We start from the raw sequence: 19001 nt of genomic DNA, 5'->3' as shown, positions 1-19001 counted from the left end.
AAACAAACAAACAAAGAAGAAACCCAAAGAAATCCACAGGGAAAGATGAGCAAACAAATAAGAAAAAAAAAAAAAAAACTAACAAAAACTCCAGGTTCGGGACCAATAGAATTTCAGTATTAGTTTAAGTTCTGGTGCTACTCCTCCAGTATCTAATCCTGTTTTGGTATTTAAGCAGAAGCTCTGTCTTAGTCTTGCCAGGTGGTTGGCCTGTGGGTAGTGGTTTTATTTATTTAATTTTCCTTCTTTCAGCAGCTGCTGCTTGGTCAACTTCTCCTGCAGTGAGGTGTGGCAGCTCTACAGTCTACTAGTTGTCCTGCTTTGGAGTTGGGTTATCTCTGTACTTGTTTACTAGGGTCTTGTGTCCTTGCCTCATCCCCTTTCCCTGGGGCAAAGGCAAGGTCAGTGATCCATCAGCTGACTGCCGCTGTCAGCCTGTTGTGATGTTTCACTGTTTCTCAATGCTGCAGAGCCTTCTGACTGTGGGTGCCCAGGGACTGAGCCCTGTAGTTTGCCGCCTTGCTCCTTCCCTACTTCAGGCAGCAGCCTATCACCCGCCCACTGTTGGCCCTGCTGCCATTTGTTTACTGATGGTTTACACGAGTTCAGCTCCTTGCTCCTCCCTCTTCTCCGGTGCTCTTTCAGCAACCTTTGCTGTGTGCTAGTTTTCAGTTCCATTGTTTATTGTTCTTTTTTTGTGGGGGGAATCAATCTGTTCAGGGGGGTTGTGGTGATTTATCCCAGGGGTGGCTGAGTGATACCGCATGATGCTTGGTGCTCACCTGTTTGGACTGCCGAAGGTCTCCCAAGCATGTTTGGAGCTGGCAGCCAGCGGCAGTGGAGATGGCAGCATGGCAGGGGGTCTGCTTGTTCTCTCAGTGTATCATGGCATGGAAAAGACTTGTATGGGCTAGGGGTTCAGGATGCCAAAGTTTCAACTCTCCTTGGTGCTTCACCTCTGCCAAGTGTGGCTACAGTGTCTCAGCAAGGTCCCTGATTCAGGGAGCTCATGTTGTCTGCGTCTATGCCCCAGTCTCCACTTTGGATCCTCTACAAATTCTTGTATAATTCATTTGGGCTGAAGCTCCCATATCTCCATCTTAATATACTGCAGCTGATTCTATTATGCCACCAGGAAGTCAGCTACCCATTATGGAGTAAAGCAGTATTTCTCAAGATGAGTACACATGAAAGTCACATGGAGAGCTTATTAAGTCACAGATTCCTAGGCTCTACTTCAAGGATATATTTAGTAGATGTAGGGTAGACATGAGAATATCCCTGCAAGTGACATTTATGACATCTAGTTGCAGACTACACTTTGTTTAAGTAGCATTGTTCAACATGGTACCATTAGGGTATACATTGATGTTTAACAGAACATAGAGAAGATTGCATGGATGTGGCCAACTCGGAGGGTGGAAAACAACAAGGAGTAAATACAGCTGGTGATGTGCTATATCGACCCCTCATTCTTGCCTATTCTAGGATAGGATGCAAGGGTGTAGAAACTAGAACAAACATGCATTCAAGGCATGGCAGAGACATAGGTGAGTTATAATTGTGGCAATTATCTCTGTAGAAAAGAAATGGGGTTGAAAATCAAAGCAGTAGTGGAGGAGTTGTGGCAGAAAACTGAACCTGAATTATTCCATCAAATGAGTGACCAGGGCAAGTTTCACTGAAGTGTAGCAGGGCTGTGTATCACCTGTGCTTGATTGTGAAAAGCCAGTGAGTTTACTGACTAGGTCTGTAGAGTTCCAGAGAACTAGCAGCTAGGACACTGTGAAGACTAATCTTGAGGCCAACACTCAACTAAGTGACTTGTTGTATCAGTAGCTACATTAATATTATCCCTGATGCTATCCTAGGATCAATGTTGGGAATCAAAAAAGCATCATAAATGGCAGACTAAAGAATGGTGGAGTGAAGCACATGCCTATAATCCCAGCACTCGGGAGGCTAAGGCAGCAGGATCATACGTTCAAGGTCAGCCTGGGCTACAGAACATAAAACAAAACAGAAAACAGAAAAGAATCATTTCATTGCCAAAGACCAGCAATCAGAGCACAAATCCAATCCACTCTTTAAGAAACACTTTGACAGAGATCTTAAAATACATATCTAAATAAAGGAATAAATACTTTTAATACTGTAAAAGAAATTTTGACACACAGCAGAACTGGAACAAAAATAGGTAGATGTGGGAAACAACAAATTATAAAATAGAAAGGAATAATATAGTTTTGCAATAGATCAGATGAACTCCAAACTGAGTTTTAGATTAATATGTGGGAGTAAAATACTAAAGAGATTCACTTAAAATTAACACAAAAAAGCATGTGTGTGCCTATGCATGTATGTGTGTACATACACACAATTATGTTATTGAAGCTTAACATGAGAACTTCTAATGACCTCAGCCCCTGAAAAATCTTTTGAGTGTCCTGGAAGTATTTTCAATTTTCATATTTTATAAGGTTATGTGCTTTTATAAATTTGTAACAATAATTAAGATCATTGTCTTTCTAATTTAAGGTACCTCTACTAAGTGGTCTTGTATTCATGATACAGTATTCTTTTTTTATAAATTGTCCCCCATATGCTGTAACCATGAAGGCCAACCAAGGCAACAAGCACCCCTGTGTGAGACTAATTAGCTCATTCATGTTACTTCATGAATAGTTCAGTGAAGTTTAGTTTAGATAAGGCTTTTCAAGTCACAGAAACAAGGTCTTGAGGGCTATTTAAATAAGTGCTCCTTCTGACCAAATATAACTAGATTATAAAAGAAAGGAAAGAAGAATAAGAAGGTGAGATAGACAAAAGTAAGGACGATAGATTTGTCATTTTAAAATGTAAAACATTTGTTGGGATAAGGGTTTTCATAGTGTTAGTAAGGTGGGAAGAGAAGTATTGGTCTATTGAAAGAGTGGGTTCTTAAAATTGAGATCAGGAAGAAACTCCATTGTTGGAAATGACAAAATCTAAAGTAAAACCAGTAAGTGAGGATGGGTAGTGTAGATGGGCGAAAAAAAATTGTCAGGAATGTAGAGGTCTAATAATTTAAACTCTAAGTTCTTCCATGGATTATATACACTCCAAATCCACATTTTTTTGTTGCCTCTGAAGAAACACAAGATATGAATAGGAGGGGTGATTTACTTATAATATCTTAATGCCTTTAAAAAAGGCCTAAAATAGGTTAACTAGATCTATAGTCAATTTTGAATGACGTATATACCGTTAGATGTGTTATTTTTATACTCTTTTAATATCAAAAAATTAAAATGAAATAAAAGTAAAACCATTTAAAAATATCCATTCAAAAGTTTTGTGAAATACTGAAAGTTTTCTATACTTGTGTGAAGTAACATGATAAAACATAGCTAACCCGTTAGAAAAACCACAGTGCTCTGTGGATTCATTCTAAATATTCCAGGCTATCTAACAACTTCAGCAATATTCTAATTGTAACCTCTACAAATAAATCATTATCCATTAACTTTTAACAAACATATCTCATAAAATATACCAAGGTGTCTTTCTGATGATCAACAACTTTTTTGCTCATTTCCTCTGGATTATCAGCCCTATCTTTGAATCACTGCTGTTACAATGACATTGTCTTGCCTGAGGTACACTAGAACATTAGAAGTGGATATCAAAATGTTTAAGAGGATTTGATGTTAAGAAAATGACTATATAGATGCTCCTACCACACAGTTAACTTCCAACAAACTAAATCTAAATTAATCAATTTCAAATCATTCTAAACAAGTTCATTTTCCTTGACTTCAGCTGGTGAAGCCTGTCATTTGAATAAGCTATCAAGTAAAATTGTTTGCTCAAGTCAAAATTTCCCAAATGTAGAAGGTCTGTCTATTGGCTGCTTTGTGAGTCAAAACTATCAAAGTAAATATTGCTGCCACAAAGTAAATGATCATAAACTCTCATCATTGTCATTACTAAAAGGTCTAGTGAACATTTGTGTGCACGGAGTACTGAGCAGAGTTTATTAACAAACACTACACATCCATCTTTTAATGTTTCCATGTTCAAGGTGAACTATAGATAAGCAATAGAGTATATATCTAAATAATTATGTAACTTATTTAAATAGCATGGCAGTTTGGAAATTGCACAAAATGGTGAGACATGTTCTAGTGGAATCTTAGTGTGCATAACGGTTCCAATCTGAGGAAGTTTCACGGAAATATTCGCTACACTTATGAGATCAGTGATTTACTTTTAAATTGTTTCATAATTTTTTTTACTGAATGTGAAAGAGAAGCTGGGACTAAGGGAAGGGGATTCTGATAAATGGTAGGGTAAAATATGAAGGACATAAAAATAAGAGTAAGAAGAACAGGTCCTTCTGTGAAAAACAGTGACTGTTGCCAAACAGAGATGAAAAGTGAAGGGAAGTCATAAGCTTTTGATATTTTTTTTTAAGTACTTGGTAAGTGTTGTGTCCAAAAAATCTTCTATAACATATCAGAATTAGGAACTGAGACTATCAGAGGAAGGCAGATGGTGCTTTGAGGTGGATAGAACATGCATTTCAGGTCAGACAGACCTGCATTCAGATCCCAATTATTCTTTGTGTGTAATTGTGAGAGTGTTTTTGTACATAATTTCCTCATGTATAATATTGCATTAAAATGCTTATAATTAAGGTTGTTATAGAAACTAAATAAATTGAGAGAAACATATACATGCTGCTTACCCACATTGAGCACAAGTGATTAAATTACATTTTTTGTTAATCATAAAGTATGGATCATTATAGGTTCTGTGGTTTGGTGAAATAGAACACAGTAAAAGAAAAAAAATAACCATTAATGTTGCTCTGGAACCAAAAGAGACATTGTTGGTAGGTATGACATCAGAATATATAGCAAGAGAAGAACGAAGAACTAAGGATAAACTCATTCACCTCTCATTTAATTCATTATGTCATTTATTCAATATGTACTAAGAACCCCCAAAAAACTCCACCCCTAACACAATGCCTGCAAATGAGGAGCTCAGCCCAGAGAGAAAGCAACAAATAAGCAAACTGATAGCAACTAAGCACAGTGAAATAAGGGCTAGAAAAAGTTCATGGATAGTGTGTCCTGAATCCCCAAATCCATCAAAAGTAGCATAAAAGAGGGCAAACACAAATACTTGCATTTCATGCAGAAAAGGGAAAAAAAGTGGAGTGTCAAAGATTAAAAGGACTAAAAAAATTACCCAATGGATTCTTTAAGGAAGGAAAATCTTTTCAGCACTTAAGTTAGATAAATTTGATAGTATGAAGGTTTCAGAAACAAGACTATTATATGTCAAAAAGTTACTAATAGTCTATCGAATATTACTCATAGTTTAGCAAATACTGCTAATTATATGAAGATTTTAATAAGATGATACTGCTAATTATATGAAGATTTTAACCTGGGTGCTAAAGGTATAAATAGGATTAAGGTAAATTTTTCATTTTAGGTTGGGAGAGGTTTAATGATATGTATAGGCACAAAAAGGTGACTACAGTCCCTCTGACATAATCCTTTTGAGTACTGCTTTTCCTGTTCTCTCTTTCCTTCTTTAATTTTCCATGACTTTCATTTTTTTTCCCATATTTCAACTGCTTTTCTCTTCATGCTGAATTCTTGGTTTTACTTTATGGTTTGGAGCATGCTGATTTCCCCTAGGTATATTTAGCATTTAACTAACAGAATCATTAATAGCAATGAACCCAGTTTACTTTTACAAATCTTGAAGGGCTATTTTTCAAATCTGCCTGAACTTTTTTGATACATTTCTATTAGTTTATTTTGTTCCCTTTAGCCATTTAAAACCTAGTTGAGAAGAATGAATCTAAGAATTCTATTATCTATGTTCTATGATAATTCTATTATTTTAAGTTATTATGGATTAAATACACTGCTATCAATTAATTCTGATAAAAGTCATTCGTGGTGGGTGTTTTCTTATGTGTTTTATATTTTTTGTGAGCTCATTTTTAAGAGCCTTACTTTATGAGAGTCTGATGTGGCTTCAGTCTGGTGTTTATTCCTTTAAAGAATATTTGAGGAGAGCAGGCTAACTTTGGTATGATAATTTCTTGGTTAGGGCCTTCTAAGATCTCTTAGGTGATATAAATTACAATGTCAAGCCAGTGCAAAGAATCAGTCTGGGAATATTCTCACTTGTTTCTCCCTCACTTAGGTCACAGGCTTAGATGGACACACTTTCTTATTCTCTGCCTTTTGGTGTGGATATAATTCTTGTGGTCTACCTATTCAAATGCCCTTACTTTATCCAGCTCCCTCCCTTGCACAGATTCATATCCCACAACCTATCCTGTGAAGCCAATGAATTTAATTTCCTTGTGTACCAAGTTTAGCAAGGCCACCTTCCACCCATGTCTTCAGTACAGCCCGGTGCCAGCTGGGAATTTAGCCTGCAGTTGTTCATTTGCTCTCTTTGTTGACCCCATGGATATCCTTTACTGTCCTATAAGTACAGCACTTTGCTTAAAGAATGGGAACCCCAAGTATGCCACACTTCTAAGAGTTTTGTAGCAAAACTTTTATTCTCTATTGTCCTTATTTCAGGAAATGTAAATTCTCATTACATCTCAAACACTGTTTTTAGACATCTCATCCAGTCCCATTGTTTAATTTTTTGAGTCCAAATTTGTCTTTGATAGACTCTTCATTCCTGGTCTATTAACCTATATATATAATTGTGACTTCTCATTTCCATTTGAATAGCTAATAGGAATATAAAACTTAATATGGTCAAGGAGACATACTGTTTCCCCACCTCAAGCCCCCTTCATGGCCTTATTATCTCTGCAAAGTAGCTGACCATTTTTCTTCTCTTTACATCTTGTATCCCAGCTGTCGAAAGGCCCTGTTGGCACTCCCTCTAGAATATGCCTGAAAGTCAGCTATTTCTTACCATTTGTACCACAAATCATATGTCATCATCATTAAAATCTTTCTGAACTACTAAAAAGGTGGTCTTCCTATATGCACAAAAATCCATCCTTCACTAAAATGCCCAAGTGACCTTTCTGAAGTGAAAAATGATAAAAAATGCTTTAAATCCATATACCTTTATCAAAGCTCACTTATGTGCTCTCATTATCTGAGCCCTGTCTGCCTTGCCAGTATGTATCTCCCTGAAGTACCTCTGACACATGGCTTCAGGGAACACTGGCTTCTATTCTGTATTCAAAGCAAATAGAATTTTATCTATTTCAGGGCTTCATCATTTTCTACTCTTTCTACTTGGAATTCTCTTCCCTAGATCTGCCCAAGGCCTTCTTCATTCAGGTCTCAATCTGAATGATGCTTTCTTAAAGAGGTGACTCTAAATGTCCTTGCCAAACCAGAGCCCCCAAACATTCTCTTCCCTGTCACTCTGTCACATTATCTAAGTTATAGTTTTCACAGGAGTACTGCTAATTAAATTTTTAAAGTTCATATTATTCATATTAGTCTATTTATTTACTATTTCCCCCAGGGGAATGTAAACTTCAGTGATATCCCTAGCATCTAAACCAGTGTGAGATGCAAAGCAGGTACCCAAGACAGACAGACACACACACACACACACACACACATTTGCTTATTAGGTCTATTATTAACTTTATATATAAACATTGAGTGTCAATTTATTGTATAAAGTTATAACATTAAAATATTAGTCTATGAATCACAATTATAAAGTTATAAATTGCTCTTTGGAGATATAGTTTGCATAAAATAAAAATTGAGATGAATGAAGCTATTTCTCAAACTATTAATAAAAATCATGGATCCTTGTTTCTTTACATTTATCTCATAGAATGTAACATGTCTATTTTCTACTTAAGGTATTATTCAACACATACTTAATGCATGCCCACAATGCATCAGGAACTAGCTTAGTCACTGCAGATCCAAAAATGAGAATGCAAACATGCACAGGCCCTACCTATCTGCAAATAGTTATAAAGTAGTGGGTGTGCAGTCATGAAAAAAAAGGGGTGCATTTTAATTTTTACATTTTATATGTGAAAACTTCACTAAGACCATATTTTTTCCAAGATGAAAAATAATAGCACAAATTTGGTATCTTCATAGAAGGCAGAGTATGTATGGGAAAATCACAGAAATGAGTTTAAAAAAAAACCATGGTAATGATAGTCACTAATTGCTAAATGAGCAGCAGTTCTAGCTCCTCCTAGCTCATTTCCTGCATTTTTATTGTATTAAGCTGCTAAGAAAGCATCACTTCGATAATTCTTTTTTTCCTTGATGCTCATGGAAGGCAGTAGGTATCATTTACATACATATTACAACCTTAAAACCTACTGTAGATTCAATTAAAGATGAATACAATTAGAGATAAGCTGGGTTGCGGGAGGGAAGCAGGTGGGAGAAATGACCCAAACAATGTAAGCACATGTGAATAAATGAATAATAATAATAAAAAAGAAAGTAATTAGAATTGGGGACACACAAACATGTCACAAAACAGAACAATGATCTGGGCCATAAAAATAAGATGCTCAATGGCTAAGTATAAATTCCACAAATATGTGCTGAACTCTTTCTTTATGCAAAATTCTATTATCTATTAAAATTCCATGTCTCTCCCAAAACAGGATCAGAGAGCTGAGAGAGCCAGAATCTCAGCTCAGTTAGACACAGTTTCTGGTTAGTTGTGAACTTCAGTACCATGTATTGAACTGGTCCACATGCTCTTGTACTTTTAACCTGTGCCTTCATATCTCATCAGTTACAGAAAAATAACTGTTCTAATCGTACACAAGCTTGATGATGTGGTAAGGGCAAGAGAAGTTTTGACAAAAAAGATGTTTTAAGTCCTTGTTGTACACACAAATATTTTAATCAAGATTATATCAACATTGTTGACTTTTTTGTAGAGATACTATTTTCTGAATCACACTCTATTTACCAATTTCATTCTTGGGATCAATAGTCCATATGATCATTTCAAACCATTTCAATTTTTTAACTTTCATTTTTGCTTTGCTAAAATTGTCTTTACTGTGATCGATGCTTTTATCTGTGTAAATTGTACAATGAATAATTGAAAGATCAAAAAAATGAATACAGATTGAATACATTATAATTGAACTGAATTAACAATTTATGTAATTTAATGTTTATTTTAAAGTAAAATTTAAAAAATAGAACCATCATAAAAAAGAGGATGTAAATTAGAATCCAGCTCCCTCTACATTCATGGCGAATGTACCAGTATTATCCTCATTCAGATAAATCATTGAGCTCGGCCAGCAGAAGCTCCTAGTGCATGCTCTACAAGTAGGGACTACCATCCTAACTTCTGTGCCCATCACAAAGTTTTGCCGAAACTTATACTGTATATACTGTCATTCTGTCTCCTTTTGGTCAATGTTATGTTTTGGGGATTCATCCAAGTTATTGTATGTAACTGAAATATATTTATCATTGCCACAGAGTATTACTTTTTATGCATATATTACTATTTATCCATTCTAATCTTGATACTCATTTAAAATTTTTCCAGAATGTAGCTATTAAAATGATGCTGCTATGGACTCTCTTGTGACTTTTAATGTACATGTGTATGAATTACTGCTGGGTACATACCTAGAAGTGGAATGGACTTAACTCTGTAGTAAGACAGTGCTAAACTACTTTTCAACATTGTTGTACAAAATTCCACTCCCACTAACAGTGTGTGAAGTTTCTATTCCTCTACTTGCCTGGGGAAACCTGTAATACCAAGTTCTTGCATTCACATCATTCAGTAAGTGGTGGTAATTTGTTGTTTTAGCTTCCTTTCCATGATGTCTACAAGCAAGCATCCTTCTACCAGGATTGTACATTTGATTAACCTTTTTTTGTGAAGTGATTGTTCATATTTTTGCTCATTTTTATTGAACTATTTTTTCTTTATTGTTTTTAATTATTTCTACTTTATGCTATTATTATTATATATGTGTTATTATATAATGGTATTTAGATTTTATTATTTATCAATTGTATTTATATTTTTGTTGATTTATTGGGTTACTGATTTATCTTTCGATATAGGTATTATAAATATATTTTGTCAATCTGTTTCTGAACTTTCATTGACTAATTGTGCTTAGCAATTTTTATTTCTTCATGATGTGGTTTATTCTCCTGTTTAAGAAAAATTTGCCTTACTCCAAATAGGTTTTTGCTTATGTAAGGATTTACTTTTTCATAAAGCTATTAAAAAGGCCATTCACTTTCTGATGCACTAAAGTGGCTCTTTTTTCATGAATCAAGTGAACTTATATGTACAGGTCTAGTTCTGGACCTTTTCTATTCCATTCCACTGACCTGTTTATCCTTGCTCCAATAAAAAAAAATCTTACATGTGAAATTTTAATTTTTGAAAATTTCTCAAGCTTAGTTTTTCCTCCACATTTTCTTGAATGTTTGCTTTTTGATTATCCATATATAATTTAGAATCAGCTTTTTAGTTTACACATATACACACAAGCATGAACACAACATTTGCTAATAATTCGTTTGGGATTGCTTGAACATCTTTACAATAACAAGTTTCAATTTATGGCTAATACATTTACCCACTGCTTTACATGTGTAGACTTATTATACATCTATTTGATAGTTTTGTTTTGGGATGTCATGTTATCAAATCATATTGCAACAGGTATCTTTTAATTTTTATTTTTTATTGATTGCTTTTGGTGCCCATGGATATTTTCAATATTTTTATCTGTCTCTGTGTTGGCCAATACAACAGTGTGTAGTTATATAACTATTTTTACATTTAAATGTACTAGAGAGCTATTTATTGTCATGAATTGTCATTTATAAATATCTTAGCTTCACCTGACAATTACTTTGCTAAATTATAAAATAATATTACATTGGAAGCTTAGTTATAATCACAATAAAAATTTTATTTCCTTATACTTTATTTTTAAGGTTTTCATTAAATTTAGCACTTTATCTTTCATCATTATTGGGTCACATTTACATTTTTGATACATTACTCCATTTCTTCCTTTTAAAAGTATATTTCAATCATATTTGACACTTTCTTCATATTCTTATATCAAGTTATATTTAAAATTGTATTTTGGTTTAATTTTCTAATGAAAGAAATTTTTGCCATTATATTTTCAAAGTAGATATTGGAGTTTCATGACCAATCCAGCTGTAGGTTAATAGACGGAGTCTATAAAAACCATTAACTTGGGCTGAACATGGTGGCACACACTTGTAATCCCATGTACTTTGGAGGCAGAGGTAGAAGAATTGCAGTTTGAGGCTGGCATGGGCAAAGTTGGTGTGAGAACCTACCTAAAAAGCAAACCAAAAGCAAAAGGGCTGGGAGCATGGCTCAAGTGTTAAAGCAATCCCTAGAACTGTCAAAAACACAAAACAAAACCATTAACTTATTCTTGATTCTGTTTGATCAGATATTGGAGAAAAATTATGTTATACTGATATATAGCCTGGTGTTATAATTTATTTGGCAAAATTTCTAACTCCTGAAAATTCAAAGTTTTAAGAAACAGATGAAGATATCAACTTGAACAGTTCAAAGTACATCTGTTAGATGAATCTTTGTCCAGTTTCAGACCTATAAGCCACAGTAATTTCTATACAACAATACTTGTATCATGCCATACATAATTCCCAATCAAACATATCAGCATGTTTCCATTGATCTTTTCTACTCCATACACGTTTCATTTCATATCTGATACCACCACCAAACCAGTTTTCTAAACCTTAGCTCACCCAATTAAAACTCATACTCATCTTTAAAATGAGAGTTCTGAACATGTAACTTCTTTGGTGGATTTCTATAGTTCTTGGCTGAGTTCAAACACCTTAAAATGGCTCATTATCTCACACACAGTTCCCTCCCTTTAATGTTTGCTCCTTTCTGCCTGCCTGCCTACCACATAAACACTTACTACATAGACACATCACACACACACACACACGCACACAAATCAAACCGTGCACTCTGGCAAAGCTCCAGCCACATCATCTTACCAATGCCCTGATATTTCAAATGCAATTTTAACATTAGATCTACTATTTGTGTTTATTATCACTAGACCAATATATCAAACACATTTGGACACTCACTAAATATCAGTTAAATTGAAGTAAAATTAACTTGCAAACAATTTGATAAGGTGAAAATTTTTGAAAATGAAGAGGAAAAGTCAGCTTTCTATATAGATCCCAGCAGTATCTGGGATCTAAGCCCTGCAAATCTTAGTTGTGGGATTTCCAGAAAGCCACCTTGCCTTCTGGCAACTTCAGTTCTTCATTTCTTCCCTGGAAATATATCAGAATTATTTATAAACAGAGAATTCTAGAGAGGATCTGTAAACATCAACCTTAGTGGATATCAAAGAAACGGAGCTTTGAAACAATATTGACAGTATATTTTCATTCATTATGCTGGAAGAGAAGTTTTAACTCCAGGAGCACTCAGTGTTAGCACCGGTGCACAGGAGAACAGGCTCACTGTTCTCTCTAGAACAATGCTGTCGTCTTTCTGGAGAGTAGTTTTAGAAATGTACTTTAAAGTTAAAAGAGCCATGGTATTCACAGTATCATAATACAATATTTACAAGTACTAAAAATAAAAACAAAATAAGTTAGAAAAAGTATTACACAAATCACAGAAAATCTATATAGTAGACTCACTCACAGTGATATTTTGATGACATTCAAAATTTGTATGCTAATGTGACAAAATTTGTCTTATGTTGAGAATAAAAACAGGATTCACAGCTACTTATTATGAGTGAAAAAGAATCAGGACTATATTTATAGCAATATTTCTTAGTATTAAAATTATTTTAGGGTTTCAATCTTTTATGCTTTTTTTGTATTTTCCAAATGTTCTAAAACAAATATGCATTTTCAGCAGAGTGCAAAGTATATCATAGAAGACATCATTGCCTGAAGAAGATGAAAACTGGTTAAATCTGGGTTAGGAGAAAAATAAATAAACAGAACTTAGAGTACATTTAAATATAAGGCTGTGATGGTTAACTTGACTTTATCATAAGACTCAAAGATTTTTTGCCAGTGGTTTCCAGAAGGCATGTGGCAGAACACAAAAATAGCAAAGGGAAAAAGACACCAAAAGCATGCTCTTGAAAAGTAAGAAAAGCAGAGTACAAACACTGCTGATATTTAAATTATTGGGTGCAGATTATAAAATACCTATTTATACTACATTTAAGAGATAAAAAGTAACCTTTAATTTTCTGCATCAAATAAAGGATCATAGAATGCCTAAGTAAATTTAGAGAAAAAAAATCAAAACTTTAGTATAGGAACCATTACATTTGCCTATAAGCAACATATTTGTTAATTTACTGTGGAGCTAAGGATTGATGTAAGTGACATCATAATGTATTGGCTGAGCAAGCAAGGCACATAGCAAGCAATCCTTCCCCATAGCAGGGTGATAGTCCCAGCTCACATCATGGATTGTTGTGTTCTCAATTATCCATTATGTCTCTTAAGAGAATGGCTTCTCACTCCATTCATATGAGATTTAACCATGTGACATGTTTGCTCAGCGGAGACTGAGAAGAAGTAACATCTATGACCTTCCTATGGAAGGTGTAGGAGCCACTGAGTGACCTCACTAGTATACTTTTTCCTGTATTTACCAGAACATGCCTAGACGTATCCAATTCTTCACTCTGGATCACAAAATAATCACATGAAGTACAGATGCAGCAGATACAGCTAAACTGCAATGTAGGCAAGAATAAGCCTTCACACTTGTAAGGCAGTAAGATTTGGGGGCTGCTTGTTACTGTAGGGTACATCTGATACATGCTAATCCTCCTACACTCTTCTTATCCTCCAAAAGGAGCTCCACTCTAGCTTACCTACTCTTTAGATGTCTTTTTGTTGGCGTGTTTGTTTTCCTGTAGTCCTTTTCTTTAATAAAATAAGGGAATAAATTGTTGCAATATTAGCAACTATAATTTTAGATTATCCTTTATTAAATGTTCTTTTGCCTCCTTTTAAAATGTATTTAAGGTACAGATAAGTTTTACTAATCACTTGATTCTATTATTTCTGAAGGTAAAACAATCACTATGAAATTTTAAACAAATTTCCATACAATCAAGTATTATGATGACCACTCTCTCTTTCTTCCTTCTTTCCTCCCTTCAGTTCTTAATTATGGAGATCAATATTATGTGTCAGGAATTACACCAAGTGATGAGGGCTGAATGACAAAAAATAGTATTGTCCCATGTCTGCCCTTGTGGAGTTATATGCAGCCAATTGCATATTCCTACAACACAAAATTGCAAACTTGACTAATGATATGGAGAGGTGCTGTGTGCCACATATGAGTATAACAGAAAATGAATTTCATTGAATAGTCTATGAAGACTTCCCAGAACTCTCTCCTCCTCTGTAAACTTAAACAAAAGTAGCAACTATGTAGAAAGAGCAACAAAGAACATTCTAGAAAAAGAAAACACCATAAAAATGCCCTGTGGGTTGGTAAACAAATAGGACAAGTGGGAGAAATAGAAGCAAGCCACTTTTGTAACAAGCAATAAGGGTGAGCCAGGAGCAAGGTGAGATTGCAAAGGCATCCATGCCTCTTCAAAGGACCTCAAGGCATATGTGAAGAAGGGCTTTTGTCTCTTTACTCTGCTAAAGTTAATATAGATGTGGAAGGGAATTGATCATAAGTCTGAAAAAGAACATACATATCACAATATAGATAATGGATTAGAAAGGAAAAGCAGTGACTACATATAGACCAGTTTTGGAAGTCAGGTGAGTTATAATAGCTCATACCATACTGTTGGTTAAATAGTGAAGTGGATAGATTAGAATGGTGCTTAGTATGTGATACAGTCTTTGTTGAAATATTGAATATAAGAGTTGAAATGGGAAAAAGAGTAAAGAAAACTGGTTTCTGAGCCAAGATAGCTAGTTTACTAGTTGCAGGGAAGAATTGAGGGTTGACTGAAGGAGACCTTGAGCTTGAATAGACATATTTTAAATTTAAACTATCTTTGAGTATAAGAGTATATTCAAAAGGAGGTAAGATGAGTGTGCATTAAGATCCTTGTAGGATCAGATTTGTATCCTTTTGACTTTTTCTAATGGTATCCATAGTGATTAAAGAGTAACATTTGGAATACAGCTAAACAAAATTTAAGTTAATTAACACAAATGCCACCATGTGACCCTAGGGATATAAATTGAAGAGTTTTATTACATTTCACATATTGGTATGCTGTATAAGAAAAAAAGGTTATTTGTAGAATTACCTTTCATTGGTTTTCTCTACAATGGAGTCCATTTCACTTTTAAGCCATCTGTTTTCCTCTAGCAGTTTATTATGTGCTATTGAAATATCTGAGTAGTCTTTTTCAACATTAGAAAGCTCAATATCCCAAGTTTTTTTCTTGAGAAAAAGAATAAACAAATAATTTATATAAGTGCAGTAATCAAAAAGAAAAAATATCCTAACAAAATACATTTTAACCACATGAATTAATATTTGAGAATAGTAGAACACTCTACTAGGAAGTAGAGAAAGGTCAACTTACAGCAGCATAAAAATCATTAAGTGTCTGTAGATACTGATTTTTGTAATATTTTTGCTTCCAGGATAGTTGTTCAAACAGTTTTTTCAAATCATCTAGCTAAAAAAAATGCACAGAAAATAAGTGAGTTGTGGAGCTTTCCTCTTTTTTATATAGTGAAAAATAGATTATATTTCATTTCATACAGCTCCCAAAATTTAATAAATATTAAGTAAAATAGTATAAAATAACACCATACACAGGCTGCTTCCATCTTTGAAAATTAATGTAAGAATCTGACAAAATATACCAAATCAAGGCTACTGTTCAAATGAATAATTAATCATGATAAAATGGAATGTATTTTAGCTATGCAAAAATTTGAAATCATTAACATTTTTGAATCATAATTCATCACATTAATAAAAGAAGAAAATAATCTGAATACTTTCCAAAATAATCATTTGATAAATTTACTATCTAGTTTCCATAATTTTTTAACAAGTAAAAGGATAAACTACTCAAATATAAAGAGTCAACACACATCTAAATAAATTTTGAAAGGAACTCAAGAGTAAAGACCACATTATCTTTTATCACCCTTATACATAATCATGCTTTGTGAAAGACTAGCTAATCACAATTGGATAATGAATCCAAATATTACTGCTATGACAAATAGATAATATACCTTCAATTTTAAATGATATGGTTAGATACTTAGGGAAACAGAAGAGCCTATCAAAAGCTAAAATAAATGATTTTGGTAAAATGGCTGGATATACAGATAAGGACATTCATAGATTTTATCTATAAAAGATATAATCCATTTTTAAAATATATTAATAATATTTTTTAAATTTTGATAAAAATATAAAACATTTTGGAGTAAATTCGATACAAAGAACCCATGTGAAGCAAACACAAACTCTTACAGAAGGCTACATCAAGATCCACAAGAATAGAATAGTGTGTAACAGAAAGTCTTAACAGAATATGATGTCAATTCCACCAAAATGAATATAAAATATAATAAAATGAAGTGTTCTATTTTGAATTGCATAAAATGAACTTTTAAAGGAAAAAAAGGAATCGGAACATGAAATTAGTGTTGAAAACTTGCTACTAAATACTTTAACATCCTATAATACCATGATATTAAAGCCAGGTGGGTTTTTTGTTTTGTTTTGTTTTGTTTTGTTTTTGGTCAGTGTAATAAAAAAAATCACAAAGAAAAACCAAGGGTAAAATATTTCTCAATTAACCATTTTTAAAGTATTTTTAATTCAATATGAGAGAACTTATCCAGTTAATGTGGCTATAAATAATGTGGAATCCCTGTTTCAAAAAAATACAAAGTGGTTTCTACCTCACATCCAACTCAAATCACAGAAAAGTAAATTTCAGATGGATAAATAATGCAAGCACAAAACAATACAAATTATTAGAATAATCAACTTGTGCTCATGTACAGTCTTTGGCTAAAGGACCTTGCTATGCTAACCAAGAGATCTGTTGGCATATTGTATATATTTTATAAAAGTTGTGTAGTAAAAGACACTATAAATAAAAATGAAACAAAGACCATAAAAAATGTGAAATAAAAGGTTAACATTCTTAGAATAAGTCCTAGTAAAGGACATCACAGAAAACGGTGGATTAAAAACCTCTGAAAACTTTCTCCTTCATAAATGCAATGAGAAGACAGACAAAACATTTATCAAAATTAGTTTAATCAGAATTCTGAAAAATAACCAAAGGCACTTATTCAACAACAATGTCCTGATCTTATGGTGTCTTAACTTCTTCTAGTCCCTCTCTCCAACTCTACAGATGCCTTGACAAATAAAAGCCAACATTCATGGTGAAAACCAGCAGTTGGCAATCATCAGAAGGAATAGAATCCAGCTGGAATGTTTTCAAGGTTTCATTCTCAAAGAACTGTCATTATTTAGCCTGTATGATCTTTTTTAAGAGATTTAACTTCTAAGGATGTCTATATTTGCTTGTCTTGATGCAGAGACCACTCAGTGCAAAGTCTTTCTCCAGAAAAGTCTGTTTCCAGGGCCTGGTTGTTAAAAAGATTACAGGCAATTGTTTAGCTTTGTGGCCAACTGAGACAATAGGTAACACTTGGAACAAGCAATAGATTAATCAGCAAACCTAAAAAGGAAAGTTGGAGACTGATGTCTATAGTAACTTTGTAAACTCCAACTATTCTTGGAAATGCAGAAGTCTGCAATGCCTAGGGTTGTGTAAAAATCCAGCATTGTTCACATGCCAGGAAATACCTAAGATGCTTCTTAAAACTTCACTCAAGAGTGACATTAAGGCTGTATGAAAACAGGAGTGAAAACTAAGGCAGTGTTGACAGCTGCCTGGATATTGTGCCTGCCAAAACAGGCACATGGAGCCCCTCATAGAAACTTGCTGTTCCTAGACTTCTAAGGATCACTGTTCAACCACTAACAAACCACTAGGTTGAGAATACATTTCAGTGGTCACACACGGGACAGAACACTGACTTTACAGAATTAGTTTTTAAAAGTCTCTAAACAAATGACCATTAGCAGACAGAAATTTAAGACATACAAAGAAACAAGAAAGTATGGACCATACAGGACTGTACAGAAGAAAAAAAAGCACTGAATAGAAGCCACCTCAGAGAAATGTTAGATACCAAGATATTGCTTTTTGTTGGGGGTGGGAGTAGTACTGGGATTTGAACTAGGCTATGTAGGTGCTCTATCACTTTAGTCATGCTTCCAACTCTTTTTACTTTAGTTATTTTTCAGACAGCATCTCAAATATTTGTCCAGGCCAGCCTGGGTCACCATCCTCCTATTTATGCTTCCTGAATAGCTGGAATGACAGGTGTGTACCACCACATTCAACTTTTATTGGTTGAGATGAGGTCTTGCAAACCTTTTTCTCAATCTCCACCTCCTGAGTAGCTGGGAATACAAACAAGAGTCAATATGCATGGCCAGACATTGTTATTTTAAATAGCTAAAGGAAAATATTTTAAAAACTAAAATAACATTCAAATTATGCTTCGCCAAATAGAAACTATCCTTAAGGTAACAGAAAAAGTTAAAGACTCAAATAATATCTGAAATAAAAAATTCGCTATATAAAATCAATGCTGAAAAAAGAATAAACACACTTGAAAAAAATTAAGTAAACTGAGATTATCTAGTCTAAGGAAGAGAAAGAAAAAGTAAAAGTAAAAATTAACAAAGCTTTATAATTGTGACACCAGGGAACATGTCATCATACACACAAAGGCAGTCACAGAAGGAAACAGAGTGAGGAAGGGGAGTAAGGGAGAAGAAATATTTGAAAAATAATTACTGAATGCTTCCCAAATTTAGTAATGCAAAATAAGATAAAAACATTA

General features: G+C 33.9%; 1 protein-coding gene across 12 annotated transcripts in view; it reads right to left on the bottom strand.

Annotated features, from left to right (window-relative positions):
- Positions 1–19001, bottom strand: part of Ccdc178 (coiled-coil domain containing 178) — a 200870-nt gene that overhangs the window by 38258 nt on the left and 143611 nt on the right. For all 12 annotated transcript variants that reach the window (XM_074070056.1, XM_074070058.1, XM_074070057.1 and 9 more), the window contains 2 exons: positions 15626–15721; positions 15344–15480 (listed from right to left, as the gene is read on the bottom strand). In XM_074070056.1, coding sequence (XP_073926157.1) covers positions 15344–15480; positions 15626–15721 — 233 coding nt within the window. The remainder of the gene's footprint in view (positions 1–15343; positions 15481–15625; positions 15722–19001) is intronic.

The sequence above is a fragment of the Castor canadensis genome, chromosome 4 (assembly GCF_047511655.1).
Source record: "Castor canadensis chromosome 4, mCasCan1.hap1v2, whole genome shotgun sequence".
In the NCBI taxonomy this organism is placed as follows: Eukaryota; Metazoa; Chordata; class Mammalia; order Rodentia; family Castoridae; genus Castor; species Castor canadensis.
This window is presented reverse-complemented; position numbering and strand designations above follow the sequence as displayed.